Below are 19,106 nucleotides of genomic sequence, written 5' to 3'. Positions count from 1 at the left end.
AGAAAGAAAGAGGAGAGAGAAAGAAAGAAAGAGGAGAGAGAAAGAAAGGAGAAAGAAAGGAGAGAGAAAGAAAGGAGAGAGAAAGAAAGAAAGGAGAGAAAGAAAGAAAGGAGAAAAAGAAAGAAAGGAGAGAGAAAGAAAGAAAGGAGAGAGAAAGAAAGAAAGGAGAGAGAAAGAAAGAAAGGAGAGAGAAAGAAAGAATGGAGAGAAAGAAAGAAAGGAGAGAAAGAAAGAAAGGAGAGAAAGAAAGCAAGGAGAGAAAGAAAGGAGAGAGAAAGAAAGAAAGGAGAGAGAAAGAAAGAAAGGAGAGAGAAAGAAAGAAAGGAGAGAGAAAGAAAGAAAGGAAAGAGAAAGAAAGGAGAAAGAAAGAAAGAAAAGAGAGAAAGAAAGAAAGGAGAGAGAAAGAAAGGAGAGAGAAAGAAAGAAAGGAGAGAGAAAGAAAGAAAGGAGAGAGAAAGAAAGAAAGGAGAGAGAAAGAAAGGAGAGAGAAAGAAAGAAAGGAGAGAGAAAGAAAGGAGAAAGAAAGAAAGAAAGGAGAGAAAGAAAGAAAGAAGAGAAAGAAAGAAAGGAGAGAGAAAGAAAGAAAGAAAGGAGAGAGAAAGAAAGAAAGGAGAGAGAAAGAAAGAAAGGAGAGAGAAAGAAAGAATGGAGAGAGAAAGAAAGAATGGAGAGAGAAAGAAAGAAAGGAGAGAGAAAGAGATAAGAGAAAGAAAAAGAAAGAGAGAATAATCCAACGTTGCATTCAACTTGGTTCAACGTAGCGACAATAATACGATGCATTTATTTACTCGACAGCACTGGAATTTTAACGTTGTAGTCGATATCGTAAAAAAATAAGAAAAAGTGCAGCCAGTGTCTGGCCGAGCTGAACAGAGACGGACCAACAGTTCTATAGAAAACTATAATTGATTTTATTACCTAAATAGAAATAAGTTTAATTTCTATTCAAGTTCAATTTTATTATCCAATTAAGAGTGGAATATAAGTACAGATAAAATATGTAATTAGGAAAGCAGTGAAGATATATATATATTATATATATATATATATATATATATATATATATATATATATATATATATACATATATATATATATATATATATATATATATATATAAATTATCTTCAATAAGACTTGTTAGAAAAAAAATAGCTCATCAGAAACCCAACGAGACTTGACTAGAAGCCTCAATTAAAGGTCATTATAAATTCATTACCACAATTATGCCTTAAACAGCTTTTTCCCCTGGCATCCACTTGGACTGCTCGGTAACAGCCAGGCTGCTTGCAGGTCGGTGTTCGATCCCCGATGGGCTGGGCACCGTACCTTTATTCACTCAATTCCCAGCACATTGTTCTTTTATCATTCACTTGACCACTACATTACTCAATGTGAAGCTGTAGAAAAAGTTTAGACCTCCTACTCCTGGGGGAGCCGGTCGGCCGAGCGGACAGCACGCTGGAATTGTGATCCTGTGGTCCTGGGTTCGATCCCAGGTATCGGCGAGAAACAATGGGCAGAGTTTCTTTCACCCTATGCCTCTGTTACCTAGCAGTAAAATAGGTACCTGGGCGTTAGTCAGCTGTCACGGGCTGCTTCCTGGGGGTGGAGGCCTGGTCCAGGACCGGGCCGCGGGGACACTAAAAAGTCCCGAAATCATCTCAAGATAACCTCAAGATAACCTCCTGGCCTATCGTATAATCAACTATGTGACTACTGAATTGACTCTTGGTATATTGGTATATAACTAACTATAACTAATTAACTATAACTGACTCGGGTAAATAGCAATGTAACTATATCATTGACTCAGGTATATTTAAAGATATCCTAAACAGTTATCTTAATTGACTTTTCTGTTGTAATGAAGGCGAATTGTATTAATTTTTTTTAAGCTGATTCGGTTATGAATCCATTTCTGCCTTGTGTGGCAGTGAACAGAAAATTGTATTTACAAATTCGTACAGTGAAATATGTATAGTGTCTGATGTAGTGGATTGTAACTACATGAAACTGTGGTACAATCTACAATTTAGACCTATTGTTTTAATTATGATCCTCACTATCCTGTGTGGCAGTGAATATGAGCAGCATCCTCACTGTCCTGTGTGGCAGTGAATATGAGCAGCACCCTCACTGTCCTGTGTGGCAGTGAATATGAGCAGCATCCTCACTGTCCTGTGTGGCAGTGAATATGAGCAGCACCCTCACTGTCCTGTGTGGCAGTGAATATGAGCAGCATCCTCACTGTCCTGTATGGCAGTGAATATGAGCAACATCCTCACTGTCCTGTGTGGCAGTGAATATGAGCAGAATCCTCACTGTCATGTGTGGCAGTGAATATGAGCAGCACCCTCAATGTCCTGTGTGGCAGTGAATATGGGCAGCATCCTCACTGTCCTGTGTGGCAGTGAATATGACCAGCACCCTCACTGTCCTGTGTGGCAGTGAATATGACCAGCACCCTCACTGTCCTGTGTGGCAGTGAATATGAGCAGCACCCTCACTGTCCTGTGTGGCAGTGAATATGAGCAGCACCCTCACTGTCCTGTGTGGCAGTGAATATGAGCAGCATCCTCACTATAATAGACCAACTTGAATTACTAATATTAGGCAAAATTGTATAATATCAATAAAGATGTTAATATAAATCCTATTTCAGTTCTGTGTCTTCTCACCCCATCTCCTCCTCCTCATACTCCAGCTCCTAGATTCCTCATACCTCAGCTCTTAGTCTGCCTCGTATCCCTTATAAGAGGTAGTCATATTATCGTAATGCTCTCATCCTTACTTCACCCTTGGCATCCATTATGCTCCCAGCGAATGATCTCAATCAAAAATCCTAAGGTAAATTATCCAGCTCGGATTCTCTCTCATCCACTTGAATTAAAAGGTTAATTCCTCAGCGAAAAATGAAACTCTTTGGCAGAAGAAAAACACATTGGATAAAAAAAACAGGAAATTACCTTTACATCTACACATTGAGAGTCGCCGCCTGCAGATACCTAGGAAAATGTTCTATTTAAGAACATATGTAAGCTATTTAAGAATAGCTTAATTTTGCACGACTATCTTAATGTGCTTGTTATTAGTCACTGTTTAATTCGGATCAAATATGGAGTATGTTTTTGATATCGAATAAATTAAAACTTCAGGAATTGTAAAATTAAGATAGCATTCCCTGGGGTTTTCGTGCGGTCGGTTCTAATCCTCCCCCCACCCCCCCCGCCTGGGGTTGGGGGTCACTGGTGTTTGCATTGTCAATCAGGCTATTCGTGCTTGCCGCCCGCAGGCCCATATTACCACCATTTCATCTTAAGCGCTTCAACATTTTCTAGCAATATTTCTAACCATTATCAGAATTAACCCATCCTAACATAGTATATCCAACCCTCAACCACTATCCCTCCCACGCCCACTATCCACATCCTCCTCCCACGCCCACCTCACCCACACTATAACCTGCAGTTGCCTGGTATTGTCCTCCGTCGGCTCGTGACCTCCAAGAGACAAGACGTAAATACAATATCCTCGAGTCCCCCGGACACCTTCCTGTGTCCCTACCCCTCAGTGTCCCCGGACACTGTTCAGTGTCCCCTACCCCTCAGTGTCCCCGGACACTGTTCAGTGTTCCCTACCCCTCAGTGTCCCCGGACACTGTTCAGTGTCCCCTACCCCTCAGTGTCCCCGGACACTGTTCAGTGTCCCCTACCCCTCAGTGTCCCCGGACACTGTTCAGTGTCCCCTACCCCTCAGTGTCCCCGGACACTGTTCAGTGTCCCCTACCCCTCAGTGTCCCCGGACACTGTTCAGTGTCCCCTACCCCTCAGTGTCCCCGGACACTGTTCAGTGTCCCCTACCCCTCAGTGTCCCCGGACACTGTTCAGTGTCCCCGGACACTGTTCAGTGTCCCCTACCCCTCAGTGTCCCCGGACACTGTTCAGTGTCCCCTACCCCTCAGTGTCCCCGGACACTGTTCAGTGTCCCCTACCCCTCAGTGTCCCCGGACACTCTTCAGTGTCCCCTACCCCTCTGCATCAGTGGCCCCTACCCCTCAGTGTCCCCGGACACTGTTCAGTTGCCCCTACCCCTCAGTGTCCCCGGACACTGTTCAGTGTCCCCGGACACTGTTCAGTGTCCCCTACCCCTCAGTGTCCCCGGACACTGTTCAGTGTCCCCTACCCCTCAGTGTCCCCGGACACTGTTCAGTGTCCCCTACCCCTCAGTGTCCCCGGACACTCTTCAGTGTCCCCTACCCCTCTGCATCAGTGGCCCCTACCCCTCAGTGTCCCCGGACACTGTTCAGTGTCCCCTACCCCTCAGTGTCCCCTACCCCTCAGTGTCCCCGGACACTGTTCAGTGTCCCCTACCCCTCAGTGTCCCCGGACACTGTTCAGTGTCCCCTACCCCTCAGTGTCCCCGGACACTGTTCAGTGTCCCCTACCCCTCTGCATCAGTGATTACTCCATCATTAAAAAATAATTTAATTGCCTGTAAATCTGTCTGCCTTGTTCGTTGAACTATTCGTCTCTCTCTCTCTCTCTCTCTCTCTCTCTCTCTCTCTCTCTCTCTCTCTCTCTCTCTCCTGCTCTAGTGTTTCCAGCAGCACTTTGCCCAACCACTTGGGCTGGACGGTAAGAGCGACCGTCTCGCTTCATGCAGGTCGGCGTTCAATCCCCGACTGTCCACAAGTGGTTGGGCAGCATTCCTTCCCTCCCCGTCCCAAATTCTTATCCTGACCCCTTCCCGCGGCCAGTGAGGCGAGGCTGCTGGTTGCCTCACATTCAACAAGTAACTTAGCCCAGGCGGTATGTGCTCGAATCCTACACATGGCAGCTCCAGAAAGCTCATTTTCGGATTGATTGATTAAGATTAAGCCACCCAAGAGGTGGCACGGGCATGAATAGCCCGTAAATTTTCGGATTGGTAAAATCGTATATATATATATCGTTTGGGTAAAATGTATTAGCTTGGGATAGGTTATCCTAGGGTCTGTTAGTTTGGGTTGGGTTGGGATGGGTTAGGCGTGATTTGGTTGGGTTAGGTCTGGTTGACACATGTCACATTAGGTTCAGTTAGATTTTATTTATATTACTTCTAAGCTGTATCAGTTATAAACTATATTACTTCTAAGCTGTATCAGTTATAAACTATATTACTTCTAAGCTGTATCAGTTATAAACTATATTACTTCTAAGCTGTATCAGTTATAAACTATATTACTTCTAAGCTGTATCAGTTATAAACTATATTACTTCTAAGCTGTATCAGTTATAAACTATATTACTTCTAAGCTGTATCAGTTATGAACCCATCCCTGCCCTTGTGTGGCAGTGCACAATGTAAAGTCGTTTTCACATATCCACACATTAAAACATTGATTGTAACCATGATATATATGTGCTTCAGCCTACAGTTTAGACCTATTGTCTTGTGTATGACCCTCTGTCCTGCGTGACAGTGAATACCAACATTATCCTCACTTTAATAAGACTTCATCGAAATCCTCAGATTAAGCAAAATTGTAACTAATTTTGTCAATAAAGATGTTAATAATAATAAGTTAGGTTTTATAATCCCCTGGAGAAGCGCTCTGCCCTCTAACTCCCCCAACACACGAAATAAACGACATCCTTTCGGACCGTTCTTGACCTTTATCAAATCACGACTTGAAAAAGGTTTAAAACGTCGTCGGTTCCATACGTGTTGTTGGGTTATTTGACGACAGATTACCCGACAGTCACTGTTAAGTCCTTCCTGTATACCGTCCGCTCTGTAATATACTACAAGTGCATTTTGTAATCGGATTCAATTTTAATTTCTCCATAGCTGAGAAACTGGAGGTTTCACCGGTAAATATCATTATTGTAATATTTACTTTAAGTCTGATGCCAAAATAGAAGTATTGAAGAGTGTACAAAGCTGTACTGGGCGGGGACAAAGCTGTACTGGGCGGGGACAAAGCTGTGCTGGGCGGGGACAAAGCTGTGCTGGGCGGGGACAAAGCTGTGCTGGGCGGGGACAAAGCTGTACTGGGCGGGGACAAAGCTGTACTGGGCGGGGACAAAGCTGTGCTGGGCGGGGACAAAGCTGTGCTGGGCGGGGACAAAGCTGTGCTGGGCGGGGACAAAGCTGTGCTGGGCGGGGACAAAGCTGTACTGGGCGGGGACAAAGCTGTACTGGGCGGGGACAAAGCTGTACTGGGCGGGGACAAAGCTGTACTGGGCGGGGACAAAGCTGTACTGGGCGGGGACAAAGCTGTGCTGGGCGGGGACAAAGCTGTGCTGGGCGGGGACAAAGCTGTGCTGGGCGGGGACAAAGCTGTGCTGGGCGGGGACAAAGCTGTGCTGGGCGGGGACAAAGCTGTACTGGGCGGGGACAAAGCTGTGCTGGGCGGGGACAAAGCTGTGCTGGGCGGGGACAAAGCTGTGCTGGGCGGGGACAAAGCTGTACTGGGCGGGGACAAAGCTGTACTGGGCGGGGACAAAGCTGTACTGGCGGGGACAAAGCTGTACTGGGCGGGGACAAAGCTGTACTGGGCGGGGACAAAGCTGTACTGGGCGGGGACAAAGCTGTACTGGGCGGGGACAAAGCTGTACTGGGCGGGGACAAAGCTGTACTGGGCGGGGACAAAGCTGTACTGGGCGGGGACAAAGCTGTGCTGGGCGGGGACAAAGCTGTGCTGGGCGGGGACAAAGCTGTGCTGGGCGGGGACAAAGCTGTACTGGGCGGGGACAAAGCTGTGCTGGGCGGGGACAAAGCTGTACTGGGCGGGGACAAAGCTGTACTGGGCGGGGACAAAGCTGTGCTGGGCGGGGACAAAGCTGTACTGGGCGGGGACAAAGCTGTGCTGGGCGGGGACAAAGCTGTACTGGGCGGGGACAAAGCTGTACTGGGCGGGGACAAAGCTGTACTGGGCGGGGACAAAGCTGTACTGGGCGGGGACAAAGCTGTACTGGGCGGGGGCAAAGCTGTACTGGGCGGGGACAAAGCTGTGCTGGGCGGGGACAAAGCTGTACTGGGCGGGGGCAAAGCTGTACTGGGCGGGGACAAAGCTGTACTGGGCGGGGACAAAGCTGTGCTGGGCGGGGACAAATCTGTACTGGGCGGGGACAAAGCTGTACTGGGCGGGGACAAAGCTGTACTGGGCGGGGACAAAGCTGTACTGGGCGGGGACAAAGCTGTGCTGGGCGGGGACAAAGCTGTACTGGGCGGGGACAAAGCTGTACTGGGCGGGGACAAAGCTGTGCTGGGCGGGGACAAAGCTGTACTGGGCGGGGGCAAAGCTGTACTGGGCGGGGACAAAGCTGTGCTGGGCGGGGACAAAGCTGTACTGGGCGGGGACAAAGCTGTACTGGGCGGGGATAAAGCTGTACTGGGCGGGGACAAAGCTGTACTGGGCGGGGACAAAGCTGTGCTGGGCGGGGACAAAGCTGTACTGGGCGGGGACAAAGCTGTACTGGGCGGGGACAAAGCTGTACTGGGCGGGGACAAAGCTGTACTGGGCGGGGACAAAGCTATACTGGGCGGCTGACAAAGCTGTACTGGGCAGGGACAAAGCTATACTGGGCGGCTGACAAAGCTGTACTGGGCGGGGACAAAGCTATACTGGGCGGCTGACAAAGCTGTACTGGGCAGGGACAAAGCTATACTGGGCGGGGACAAAGCTGTACTGGGCGGCTGACAAAGCTGTACTGGGCGGGGACAAAGCTGTACTGGGCGGGGACAAAGCTGTACTGGGCGGGTACAAAGCTGTACTGGGCGGGGACAAAGCTGTACTGGGCAGGGACAAAGCTGTACTGGGCAGGGACAAAGCCGTTTTGAATGGACGCTTATAATTTTATTTTATGGATCAAATTACTGGGTAACACAATAGACGTGTGCTTGCTGGATTGTTTCAAGCGTAGGTTAGACACGTATAATGCAGGAATTTAGGTGGATATAATATTAATAATATTTTAGATTTAGTGTTAACTAACAGGGAAACGCAAATTAATGACATCGAAATAGGGAGTGAGCTAGGGAGCAGTGATCACAAAGAAATCAGATTTAGCATAGAATGGAATAGACCAGTAGGAGAAAATTCTGTTAAAGTGCCAGATTTTCGAAAAGCTGATTTTAATAGCCTAAGAAATTTTTTGGGTCAAATTGATTGGAATGGCTTGGGTATGGGGTGTGGGCCGGTCTTGGAGCGAGACATGAACCCAGCGATAGGTGACTTAAATGGGGATTTCGATGTGGATTCAATATATAACTTATTTAAGAATATTCTAAACAAAGCACAGGAACGTAGTATACCATACAAATTGAATAGATCGTATACTAATGACCCAAAGTGGATAACAAAGAATTTGAAGAACCTTATAGGTAAAAAGAGAGCTTGGTACAAAAGGATTAAAAATGGGGAGGTCACTTTAGAACAGGAATTCGTACAACTGGTTAGAAATGTTAAAAAAGAGATAAGGAAAGCAAAAAGAAACTATGAAGTTCGCATAGCAGGGCAAGCAAAGACAAATCCTAAAGGGTTTTTTCAGTTATATCGTACTAAGACTAGGGAAAGGATAGGTCCATTAAAAACTGAGACAGGTCAAATAACAGATAGTGATGAAGAGATGAGTAGTATTTTTAATAAATATTTTGTATCTGTATTTACTAAAGAGGAACTTAACAATATGCCTTCAGCCGAACAAGTCTATGTGGGTGGGGACGAGGACAGGTTGACGAGTTTAGCAGTTACCAGGGAGGATGTTCTTAAACAAATAGTAAAACTCAAACCAAACAAATCCCCAGGGCCGGATGAAGTGTTTGCTAGGGTGCTTAAAGAATGCAAAGAGGAGCTTTGTGACCCACTGTCAACCATATTTAATAAATCAATAGAGTCAGGCAGAGTGCCAGAGTTTTGGAAAGTTGCTAATGTGATACCAGTTTTTAAGAAAGGAGATAGATCACTTGCGTCTAACTATCGACCAATTAGCCTAACGTCTATTGTGGGAAAGTTACTCGAATCTATAATAGCAAATAAAATTCGTCTTCATCTTGAAAAACATAAATTAATAATTGAGTCGCAACATGGTTTTATAAATGGCCGTTCATGTTTAACAAATTTGTTATCTTTTTATTCTAGCATTGTTGAGGCAGTTGATAGTGGTAAGGATTGCGATGTTGTATACCTTGACTTTAGCAAAGCTTTTGATACAGTGCCACATGAAAGACTGATTAAAAAAATAGAGTCTCATGGTATTGGGGGTGCTATATTAAGCTGGATTAGGGCATGGCTATACCAAAGGAAACAGAGAGTTAGTATAAATGGAATCAAGTCAGAGTGGGAAAATGTTGTAAGTGGAGTGCCTCAAGGCTCTGTCCTGGGACCTCTGTTGTTTATAATATATATAAATGATTTAGATTCAGGTTTGAGTAGCAACATTTGCAAATTTGCCGATGATACGAAAATCGGTAGGGAAATTAATTCGGAGGAGGACTCACTATCACTTCAAGTTGATCTAGATAGGGTTTTGAAATGGTCAAAGGATTGGCAGATGCAGTTTAATGCTGATAAATGTAAAGTTCTGAGGTTAGGTAATGATGATAGAGTTACAAGATACGAGCTAGATGGTGTTGTGATTGCGAAGTCGGATTGCGAAAGGGATCTGGGAGTTATGATTAGTAAGAATTTAAAACAAAAGGATCAATGCATAAATGTTCGTAATAAGGCAAATCGGACACTTGGATTTATTAATCGCAGCGTTAGTAACAAGACACCTGGTGTGGTTCTCAAGCTATATCTTGCTCTAGTTAGGCCCCATTTAGATTATGCAGTTCAGTTTTGGTCGCCATATTATAGAATGGATATAAATTCACTTGAACGTGTCCAGCGTAGGATGACTAAGTTAATTCCCCAAATTAGAAATCTTTCATATGAAGAAAGATTAACAAAGCTTAAGTTGCATTCACTGGAAAGGCGAAGAGTTAGGGGTGACATGATAGAGGTTTACAAGTGGATGAATGGACATAACCGGGGGGATATTAATAGGGTATTAAAAGTATCAACACAGGACAGAACACGAAACAATGGATATAAATTGGATAAGTTTAGATTTAGGAAAGACTTGGGTAAATACTGGTTCAGTAACAGGGTTGTTGATTTGTGGAACCAATTGCCGCGTAACATTGTGGAGGTGGGGTCCCTCGATTGTTTCAAGCACGGGTTGGACAAGTATATGAGTGGGATTGGGTGGTTATAGAATAGGAGCTGCCTCGTATGGGCCAATAGGCCTTCTGCAGTTACCTTTGTTCTTATGTTCTTATGTTCTTATAAATAGGAGCTGCCTCGTATGGGCCAATTGGCCTTGTGCAGTATATTTTATTGTTATTACATAGCTGGGAACGTGGTCATATTACCAAACAAAACAGTTGTAACCGAATTTGTAAAAATGCCCCATGAAGCAGACTCGAACGCGGGACCAATATACCAACCTGGCATGCTAACCTTTTAAAAACTGCCCCATCATACCCTTGCCCCCCTCCGTGCCGTGGGTCACACAACGGTGCCCAATTCCATCCTGCCGCAGTTGGCATTAAACACCATATACACATCATCCAGAAATGTAGTTAAAAAAATATCTGTGTAATTATCTTCTGAATCTCTCCCTCCCTCCCTCACTATCACTCTCATACCGGCGTTATTGTCTTTTTTTGCCCGTCTCCCCTGTTTTATCCCCTTCCTTTTCACCTTTCCCCTCTTCCACTTATCGTTTTTAACCTATCCTTCGTATTTTTATTACCTCTTATCTCGCGGCCCTGACATCCCCCGTCTATCTCTCGGCCCCCGACTCACACACTCTCACACTCTCTTACTCTCTCACTCTCTCACACTCTCTCACACTCACTCACTCACTTACTCTCTCTCGCCCTCTCTCTCTCGCCCTCTCTCTCTCGCCCTCTCTCTCTCGCCCTCCCTCCCTCCCTCTCTCTCTCTCTCTCTCTCTCATCTCCGTCATTCGTTACCTTTGGCTTCATGATGTTGTCTTTCTTGTACTTGGTGGTGTGTGCCTCACGGAACACGGAGCTGAGGCACTACAGTCTGATCAACGCTCACATATCCGTCGCTGTTGTTTATCAAGTTCCCGCCTGTACACAATCATAACTACGATTGTCATTGTTCTAATATTTAGAGGGAGGAGGACTAGCCATTCCCCATCCCCCAGTGGAGACCGCATCCACCATTCCTAAGCATGTCCCTGGAAACACAAACCGAAACTGTCTCTATTTTCCGCTTGTTACAACTTGTGATAACGTTGTTACATCTTGGTTTAACGTGTTTATGACGTATTAGAACGTTGTTACAACATGCTATATTGGTTGTTATAACTGGTTAGGTGTTAAAACTTGTTCGAACGTTGTACTAACGTCGTAGTTTCGGTGTGAGTTTGGCTGGGTATGTAACATATATATCCTCAGTTCTTACGATGTTTAATGAATTATTTCACTTACGTTTGTTGTGTCTGGATGTTTAGGTGATAGTTGAGAGCCGTGCAGGTGGCGCTGCTGGCACTTGGGGCCAGTGATACAAGAGCTAACAATGGTTATTGGTAGAACAAGATTACATTCAGGGAAGACCTGACTAAATACTTGTTTGGGAACAATGTTCTTGATCTATGGAACTATTTCCGGAGTAACCTAATAGACGTGGGATTATTGGATTGTTTCAAGCGTAGGTTAGACATATATGAAAGCGTAGGTTAGACATATATGAATGACTTTGGGTTGATGTAAATATGAATTGCCTCATACGAGGCAACTCATATGGGAATTGACTCATATGGGAACTGTCTCATATGGGCCCCCACCCCAGACACACACCAGGAAGCAGCCATCTAACTCTCCAGTACCTATTTACTGCTAGGTGAACAGACGCATCAGGGTGAAAGAAACTACCCATTTGTTTCTGCCTCGGCCGGGAATCGAACCGGGGCTCTTAGGACTACAACCTCCGAGTATTATCCACTAACGCACGAGGCCCTGTAGATGTGACTATCGTTCCTCTTTCCCTGTTTCTTAACCCCGTTAGTGAAAATATTATTTCTCCCCAAAGCCATTTTCTCTTCTAGATCTACACACTACCACTTTCTACTTCACCTTTAGGTGGAAATGTAGATGTTTACCTCTCAGAATGTTTGGTAATATGTTTATTGTTTGTGATGTGTTTATATGTATGTATTAACACGATGTACTGAATGGGGTGAGAATAGCTTGAGCTACCTCATCCCTTTGTGTGTATTTTACCTCAAAAAACTTATTTCAATTTCAATTTCACTTCACCTTCCACCCCTCTTCTCTTCTTTATTCACTTCCAGTATTACCTCCAACCCCCCCCCCCCCCCTTCACCCCCCCTTGGCGTACTTCCGCTAGGGTTACGCCACATAGGATCGCAGAGGCTTATGGCTTCACCACTTATGGAGTTCTGAATTGACAGCGGGTTAAGCTATGTTGCTGATATTGCGTTTTGATGAATGGAAAAAACTCAACACTTGCATACACATGATACATGGGTATGTGTATCCATTGCCATGTATTTACCGTGTGTTGATTACGGGGGTCACGGGCACAATGACCAGTCATAACTACGCTTTGTGTTGACCTAGAGTATACATAGAGTATACCTAGAGTATACATAGAGTACACATTTAGTACACGAGTGGATTCTGGTGGTTGTTCTACTCCCCAAGCCCGGCCTGGGGCGAGCCTTAACTTGGGATAACTTGATCTAGAAGGCTGTTGCTTGAAGTGGCTCGCAAGGCCATATATTCCTTACAACCGGGCGGCTGATCAAGCACTTCCTGCAGGAACTTGTCTGTGTCATGAACACGTCCACTTGTCATGGCACTAGCCGTTATGACAGCCTAGTCAATTTGACAATTAGTGCAGGATCTCCTCATGATCTAACAAAAGCACTTCTTTTAATGAAAGAAAGTTTTACGGTCGTCTTTGAATTTAGAAGTCATCATGTAACTTTACTGCCAAGTGCTGACTAAGCCTTGGGCTCTTCGCTCTAAGTTATTACTAAGTGTACCCCTTGCTTTTTGCACTTTTATTGACGCTATTTTGTATATTTTACTGTGCTTCCCGCTCTCTTGTATAATCATTTTAACGAGTTCATTGAAACCCAATTCATCTACGGTTAAAAAATTAAAAATAATTATTTGTTTAAGTCTCCAATCCAAGATATGGTGTGGAGGGTAAATTTTATAAATTTCAGGTGCCTAAACAGTTTAGATCAGAGGTTCTTAACCTATTTACAATTACAGACCCCCTCCTCCCCCCCACCACCAAAACCCATCCTCCTAACAGAACGTCGCATTTTGACGCAAAATTTACCTAAGGCCATAAATAGTCGTACTAAAATATGGCAGCGGCTCGCGAAATTGACATGCTGCCCCGTTTTCTGTTTTGGGTCCTCTGGTAGGTTAGGATAAGGGCACTTTAGTACGACAGTTTCTTGACATTGAGAAACCCCTTAAGATGGGGCTGGACCCCCCCAGTGGATTACCCAAGACGTCCCCATACCTCTTGGCCTGACCGCCGTAGTCACCTGTCCTATTGCGTAACAGTATGACTCCAAAAGATGTCAACAGCTTGGTTTGACTCGGTACATACACTTCTCTTGTGCCAGGTGAATACCACGGGTTCACCATAGCCCGTGCTGATTGGGACTTCTTGTTCCGAGTAGCTGAATCAACAACATTGGTTTGACTGAACACACGGATATCTAGGAACACAACACCTGCAAGAAAATCACGAAAATTTGATCATTTTGAAACAGCTGTTAACATTGTTCATGCCTCCCCCCCCCCATTATTTGTTCACCAATGGGTTATGAACACCCCCGGTTTAGAGTCCCTGGTTCACACGTCTGAGTGAATCCGTAATTTATGGGTCAACACAACCCGTCTCCTCCAGTACGTCGCCTTTTTGTACGTAATCGACAAAACTGTTAACAATGCAAATAAAAGCACCGTAATAATGACGTTTTCAATGTCTCGGCCTCGATAAGTTAGGTGGGTTGGGTTCGTACGTTTCTGGTTAGGCAATATAGTTGCATTTTTTACGAAGTGGCAAACAGAAATGTGTGTGTGTACGGTATAGCAGTAGTGGTGGTGTGTTATACTCAAATTCTATGTCAGTTGAAATGTAACCAATCGCAGGCAAGTAGGCCTCTGACGTCATGCCAGACAGAGGAGCATCAAGCCAGGCTCCCAGCAGCCTCAGTTATCCTCACAGACTCATAGTAGAAGGACCTCGGCTGGATAGTTATACACCTCTTTGTCTCACTCAATAAATATATACAGAAGCGACTACTGTGTCTACATTCTACCCGAACAAGGCAAACGAATAGGAGAAGGGTCAGCCACTTGGACTGGTCGGTACAAGAACGGCCTCAATTTTTCCAGGTCGGTGCTCGATTCCCGATGGTCCAAGTGGTCACCATTCCTCTGCGTCAAATCCCAGCTCCTCCTTTAAGAGTCATACGTTTTGGCTTAGCGCTCTCATAAAACACAAACAATTCTTGTTCCTAGAGCAAATTATAAGCAAATTATTTATATTTGCTTATGTCTCCAAAGTATAGAAAATGGCAGTTGTTCCCCTCAAGCTGTGCTCTGACCTTTGTCTCAGATAGCTTTGGGAAGACGTCTTAAAAGACACCTGGAGGCGTCCGACTTGTGATACAACGTCACGGCTGTGGATAAGGCAGCCTTCAGGTGCCCTCAAGACGTCTTCCCTAAGCTGTTAGAGGCAAAGGTCAGAGCACAGCTTGAGGGGAACAACAGCCATTTTTCTTATTCTGCAGACAGGCGCAGAAATACTACCCAGGGACACAAAATATGCAGACGAGGAAGATGAGGAGTCACAATAACGTGGCTAAAGTATGTTGACCAGACCACACACACTAAAAAGTGAAGGGACGACGACGCTTCGGTCCGTCCTGGACCATTCTCAAAGTCGATTCACTTTCTGGTGTGTGGTTTGGTCAACAAAGAATATGTTACCTGTAATTACCTTGGGTAATACAGCATTAATCGAACCTACGATTAGTACTAGTGTCTTGAGTGTCATCACTGCCTTGAAAGGTCTAGTTTGGTGGAGATATATACACAACATTATGAACTTTAAATCAGAGGTTCTTTCCAACTTGAATAAGATGATTCAATTTAAGTGGAAGGTGTCTGACTTGAAACCGAACGCTGGTTTAATTCCACTCCGTAGCCTTAAAATAATGTTCTCAAAGATGTAGAGGTTTCGTAAGTGGATATATAAATCCTTGACGGATCCTGGCCTTGTTCTATACACTAGTCGACGGTCATCATCCAAGGATCACGGGTAGACACATCTACCGGGGAAAAGTGTCAATTCCTTATGACGGTGTTGAATGATTTGTCTCCGATTCGTTCTTACGTGGTGCGATAATTATGATACATATGGCATCAGTGTACACCTCGTGTATATTATATTATTATTATTATTATTATATATATATATATATATATATATATATATATATATATATATATATATATATATATATATATATATATATATATATATATATATATATCTCACACATACACACACACACACAAGTACAATTAGGTGAGTACACGCGCGCACGCACGCACACACACACGCACACACAGAGGGACGTTAGAAAGAACTTTTTCAGTGTCAATAGGTAACAAGTGGAATGCATTAGGCAGTGATGTGGTGGAGGCTGACTCCATACTCAGTTTCAAATGTAGATATGATAGAGCCCAGTAGGCTCAGGAATCTGTACACCAGTTGATTGACAGTTGAGAGGCGGGACTAAAGAGCCAGAGCTCAACCCCGCAAGCACAACTAGGTGAGTACACACACGCATACACACCTTTACTTGGAAGGCCTGGTGGCTGAGTGGACAGCGATTTGGCTTCATAATCCTAGGGACTGGGAACCGATCTCTGGCGACGGCGGAAACAAATGGGCAGTGTTTTTTTCAGCCTGATGCCTTTGTTCACCTAGCTGTAAATAGGTACCTGGGAGTTAGACAGTTGTTACGGGCTGCTTCCTGTGTGTGTGTGTGTGTGTGTGTGTGTGTGTGTGTGTGTGTGTGTGTGTGTGTGTGTGTGTGTGTGTGTACTCACCTAATTGTGCTTGCGGGGGTTGAGCTCTGGCTCTTTGGTCCCGCTGTGTGTGTGTGTGTGTGTGTGTGTGTGTGTGTGTGTGTGTGTGTGTGTGTGTGTGTGTGTGTGTGTGTGTGTGTGTGTGTGAAGAAAAAAAGTTAATTGACAGTCGAGAGGCGGGCCTAAAGAGGCAGAACTCAACCCCCGTCAAGCCCAACAAGATGAATACAACTAGGTGAACACACAGGCACTGCCACTTCAACCGTGTTAACGACGTTTTAACCTTAATTAACATATTCAAAGTAATGTGTATGAAAGAGCAACACTTGCCCCTGGCGAGATTACACACTCCTGGGAAGGTGGGCCCCAACACGGGCCATGACATCTAAGGCACACTAAACGTGAATTGCTGCCGCGTTAGACGGAACACCCAGATTAAAACACGGAGTAAAACACGGTGAAACAGGGAAGGAAGAGGATACTTAACAGGGGAGGAAAGGAATATTTAGGAAATGAAGGGATTGGAACGGTGAGGGAAAAAGCTAGACAGGGAAACAAAGAAAAAATAGCGATGGTGAGGGAGGGGTGTTGGGTGGGGGGGGAGGGAAAATGGGGGTGGGATGAAGGGAGAGTGAGGGGTTGGGATGATTGGGAATGGGGAAAGGGTAGGGTTAAATAGCCAATGGAAGGAGGGTGAGAAGAGAAAGGGGAGAAGAAGAGGGGGGGAGGGAGGGAGAAGGGGGAGGGAGGGAGAAGGGGGAGGGAGGGGGGAAAGAAAAAGAGAGAGAGAGAAAGAGGACAGAGAGACAATGAATACAGTGTACCTAAACAAGAGAGAGACAGACATGGCTGCCCATCACCCCAATAACACTTCCTCTTTCACCCCCCAAACAGCCCAACCAGCCCCCACACAGCGCCCTCCCATCACTGAAAGCGCTCCAATGACACGCAATAGCCAGGGAGTGCACACCGCCCACGCCTCGCTGACAGGGACAGACAGGCACACATGATCAACGCCACACAGCCCCCGCCCTACGCAATAATACATCCATGACCCTAGGGTAAACAAGGCATTGCATATTTGTTTTTGAAACTGATGTGTAATATATGTCGCTCTCAGCTATTGGTTATTGACCTGAATGATACAGTGCTTCGGTTGCACCTCTCTCTGTACAGAGTCTGCAGCTGTGTGTGTATGTGTGTGGTGTTTATATATATATATATATATATATATATATATATATATATATATATATATATATATATATATATATATATATATATATATATACTGTATATATATATATATAATTGTGTGTGCGTACTCACCTAATTGTGCTTGCAGGGGTTGAGCTCTGGCTCGGTCCCGCCTCTCAACCGTCAATCAACAGGTGTACAGGTTCCTGCGCCTATTGGGCTCTATCATATCTACACTTGAAACTGTATATGGAGTCAGCCTCCACCACATTGCTTCCTAATGCATTCCATTCGTCAACTACTCTGACACTAAAGTTCTTTTTTAGTGTCAGTGTTTAGATCTCTGTGGCTCATTTGGTCGCTCAGTTTCCACCTGTGTCCCCTTGTGCGTGTGCCCCTTGTGTTAAATAGCCTGTCTTTATCTACCCTATCAATTCCCTGTGTGTGTCTCTGTGTGTGTGTGTGTGTGTCTGTGTGTGTGTGTGTGTGTGTGTGTGTGTGTGTGTATACTCACCTATTTGTGCTTGCGGGAGTTGAGCTTTGGCTCTTTGGTCCTGCCTCTCGACTGTCAATCAACTGGTGTACAGATTCCTGAGCCTACTGGGCTCTATCATATGTTCATTTAAAACTGTGTATGGAGTCAGCCTCCACCACATCACTGCCGTGTGTGTGTGTGTGTGTGTGTGTGTGTGTGTGTGTGTGTGTGTACTCACCTAGTTGTACTCACCTAGTTGTGTTTGCGGGGGTTGAGCTCTGGCTCTTTGGTCCCGCCTCTCAACCGTCAATCAACAGGTGTACAGATTCCTGAGTGTGTGTGTGTGTGTGTGTGTGTGTGTGTGTGTGTGTGTGTGTGTGTGTGTGTGTGTGTGTGTAAAATGTTCTCACGCAATCATTTGAATGTACACACAACTCCCCTCCCTCCCCCCCCCCTATACACACACACACACAAACCTAATGGCCAATAATGGAACGTAACAACTTTTCACCGTCTAAAACGTTCAGCTTTTTCGCGGCAAAAACAAAATCCTCCTACATACGAGCTATTTTCCTAAAAATCATTTTTCAAAAAGTTTCCAACAGCAAAATAATTTAGCCGGTTTGCAAGTGTTTTCGTGCGAGGCATATATAATGGTCTTCAAAGCTGGAATACCCCACATTGTCCCCCCCCCCCCCCACACACACACACACACACACACACTCCTAGTGAATATTTCCTTCATGCTGCGTGTTAAAAAGAAGACTTTTAGATCCCTAATTCACCCATTTACAAACATACTTTGTAAATACCTGTTTAATCCCTGTTATGCCTACCGAACCTATCAATTTTAGTGCTGCATAAATGGTGCTGTATTCCTCAAAGTGATGGTGAGGGTTCCGGGCAGATTGAGCATTCTGAATTTGAAGATATAGACTCACTTTCGCCCGCCGGCGACGCAGTCTGCGTCAGAAATTTTTCTCAAGGACGTACCCAAATTAAAATGTTAAAATTCGACTTATTATCCGATTATTTTGGGACTGGTTTTAAAATGAGCGCCTTGAGATTGCGAACAATTTGATACTATAATGAACGACGTAGATTCAAAATTGATGTTATCAAACTGAAAAGTGTACACACATTAGGTTGTGTGTGTGCCAATTGGTGCTTGCTAACGCTTGACCTAACATCCGGCTTTGCTGTAGGAGAGTCGCCCCGGGCTTTTGGACCGCATATGCATATACCCCCGTAGGGAATTTTATTGCGAACACATTGATAC

At 44.9% G+C, this 19,106-nt stretch overlaps 1 protein-coding gene across 1 annotated transcript in view; it reads left to right on the top strand.

Moving 5' to 3' along the window:
• LOC138373184 (Kruppel-like factor 18) overlaps positions 1 to 7,537 on the top strand; it is a 33,007-nt gene extending 25,470 nt beyond the window's left edge. The window contains exons 3-4 of the mRNA XM_069339213.1: positions 5,915 to 6,480; positions 6,534 to 7,537. Coding sequence (XP_069195314.1) covers positions 5,915 to 6,480; positions 6,534 to 7,537 — 1,570 coding nt within the window. The remainder of the gene's footprint in view (positions 1 to 5,914; positions 6,481 to 6,533) is intronic.
• The last annotated feature ends 11,569 nt before the right edge of the window (positions 7,538 to 19,106 follow it).

The sequence above is a fragment of the Procambarus clarkii genome, chromosome 41 (assembly GCF_040958095.1).
Source record: "Procambarus clarkii isolate CNS0578487 chromosome 41, FALCON_Pclarkii_2.0, whole genome shotgun sequence".
NCBI lineage: Eukaryota > Metazoa > Arthropoda > Malacostraca > Decapoda > Cambaridae > Procambarus > Procambarus clarkii.
The sequence above is the reverse complement of the archived record's forward strand: the minus strand, read 5'-3'. Positions and strand labels throughout refer to the sequence as shown.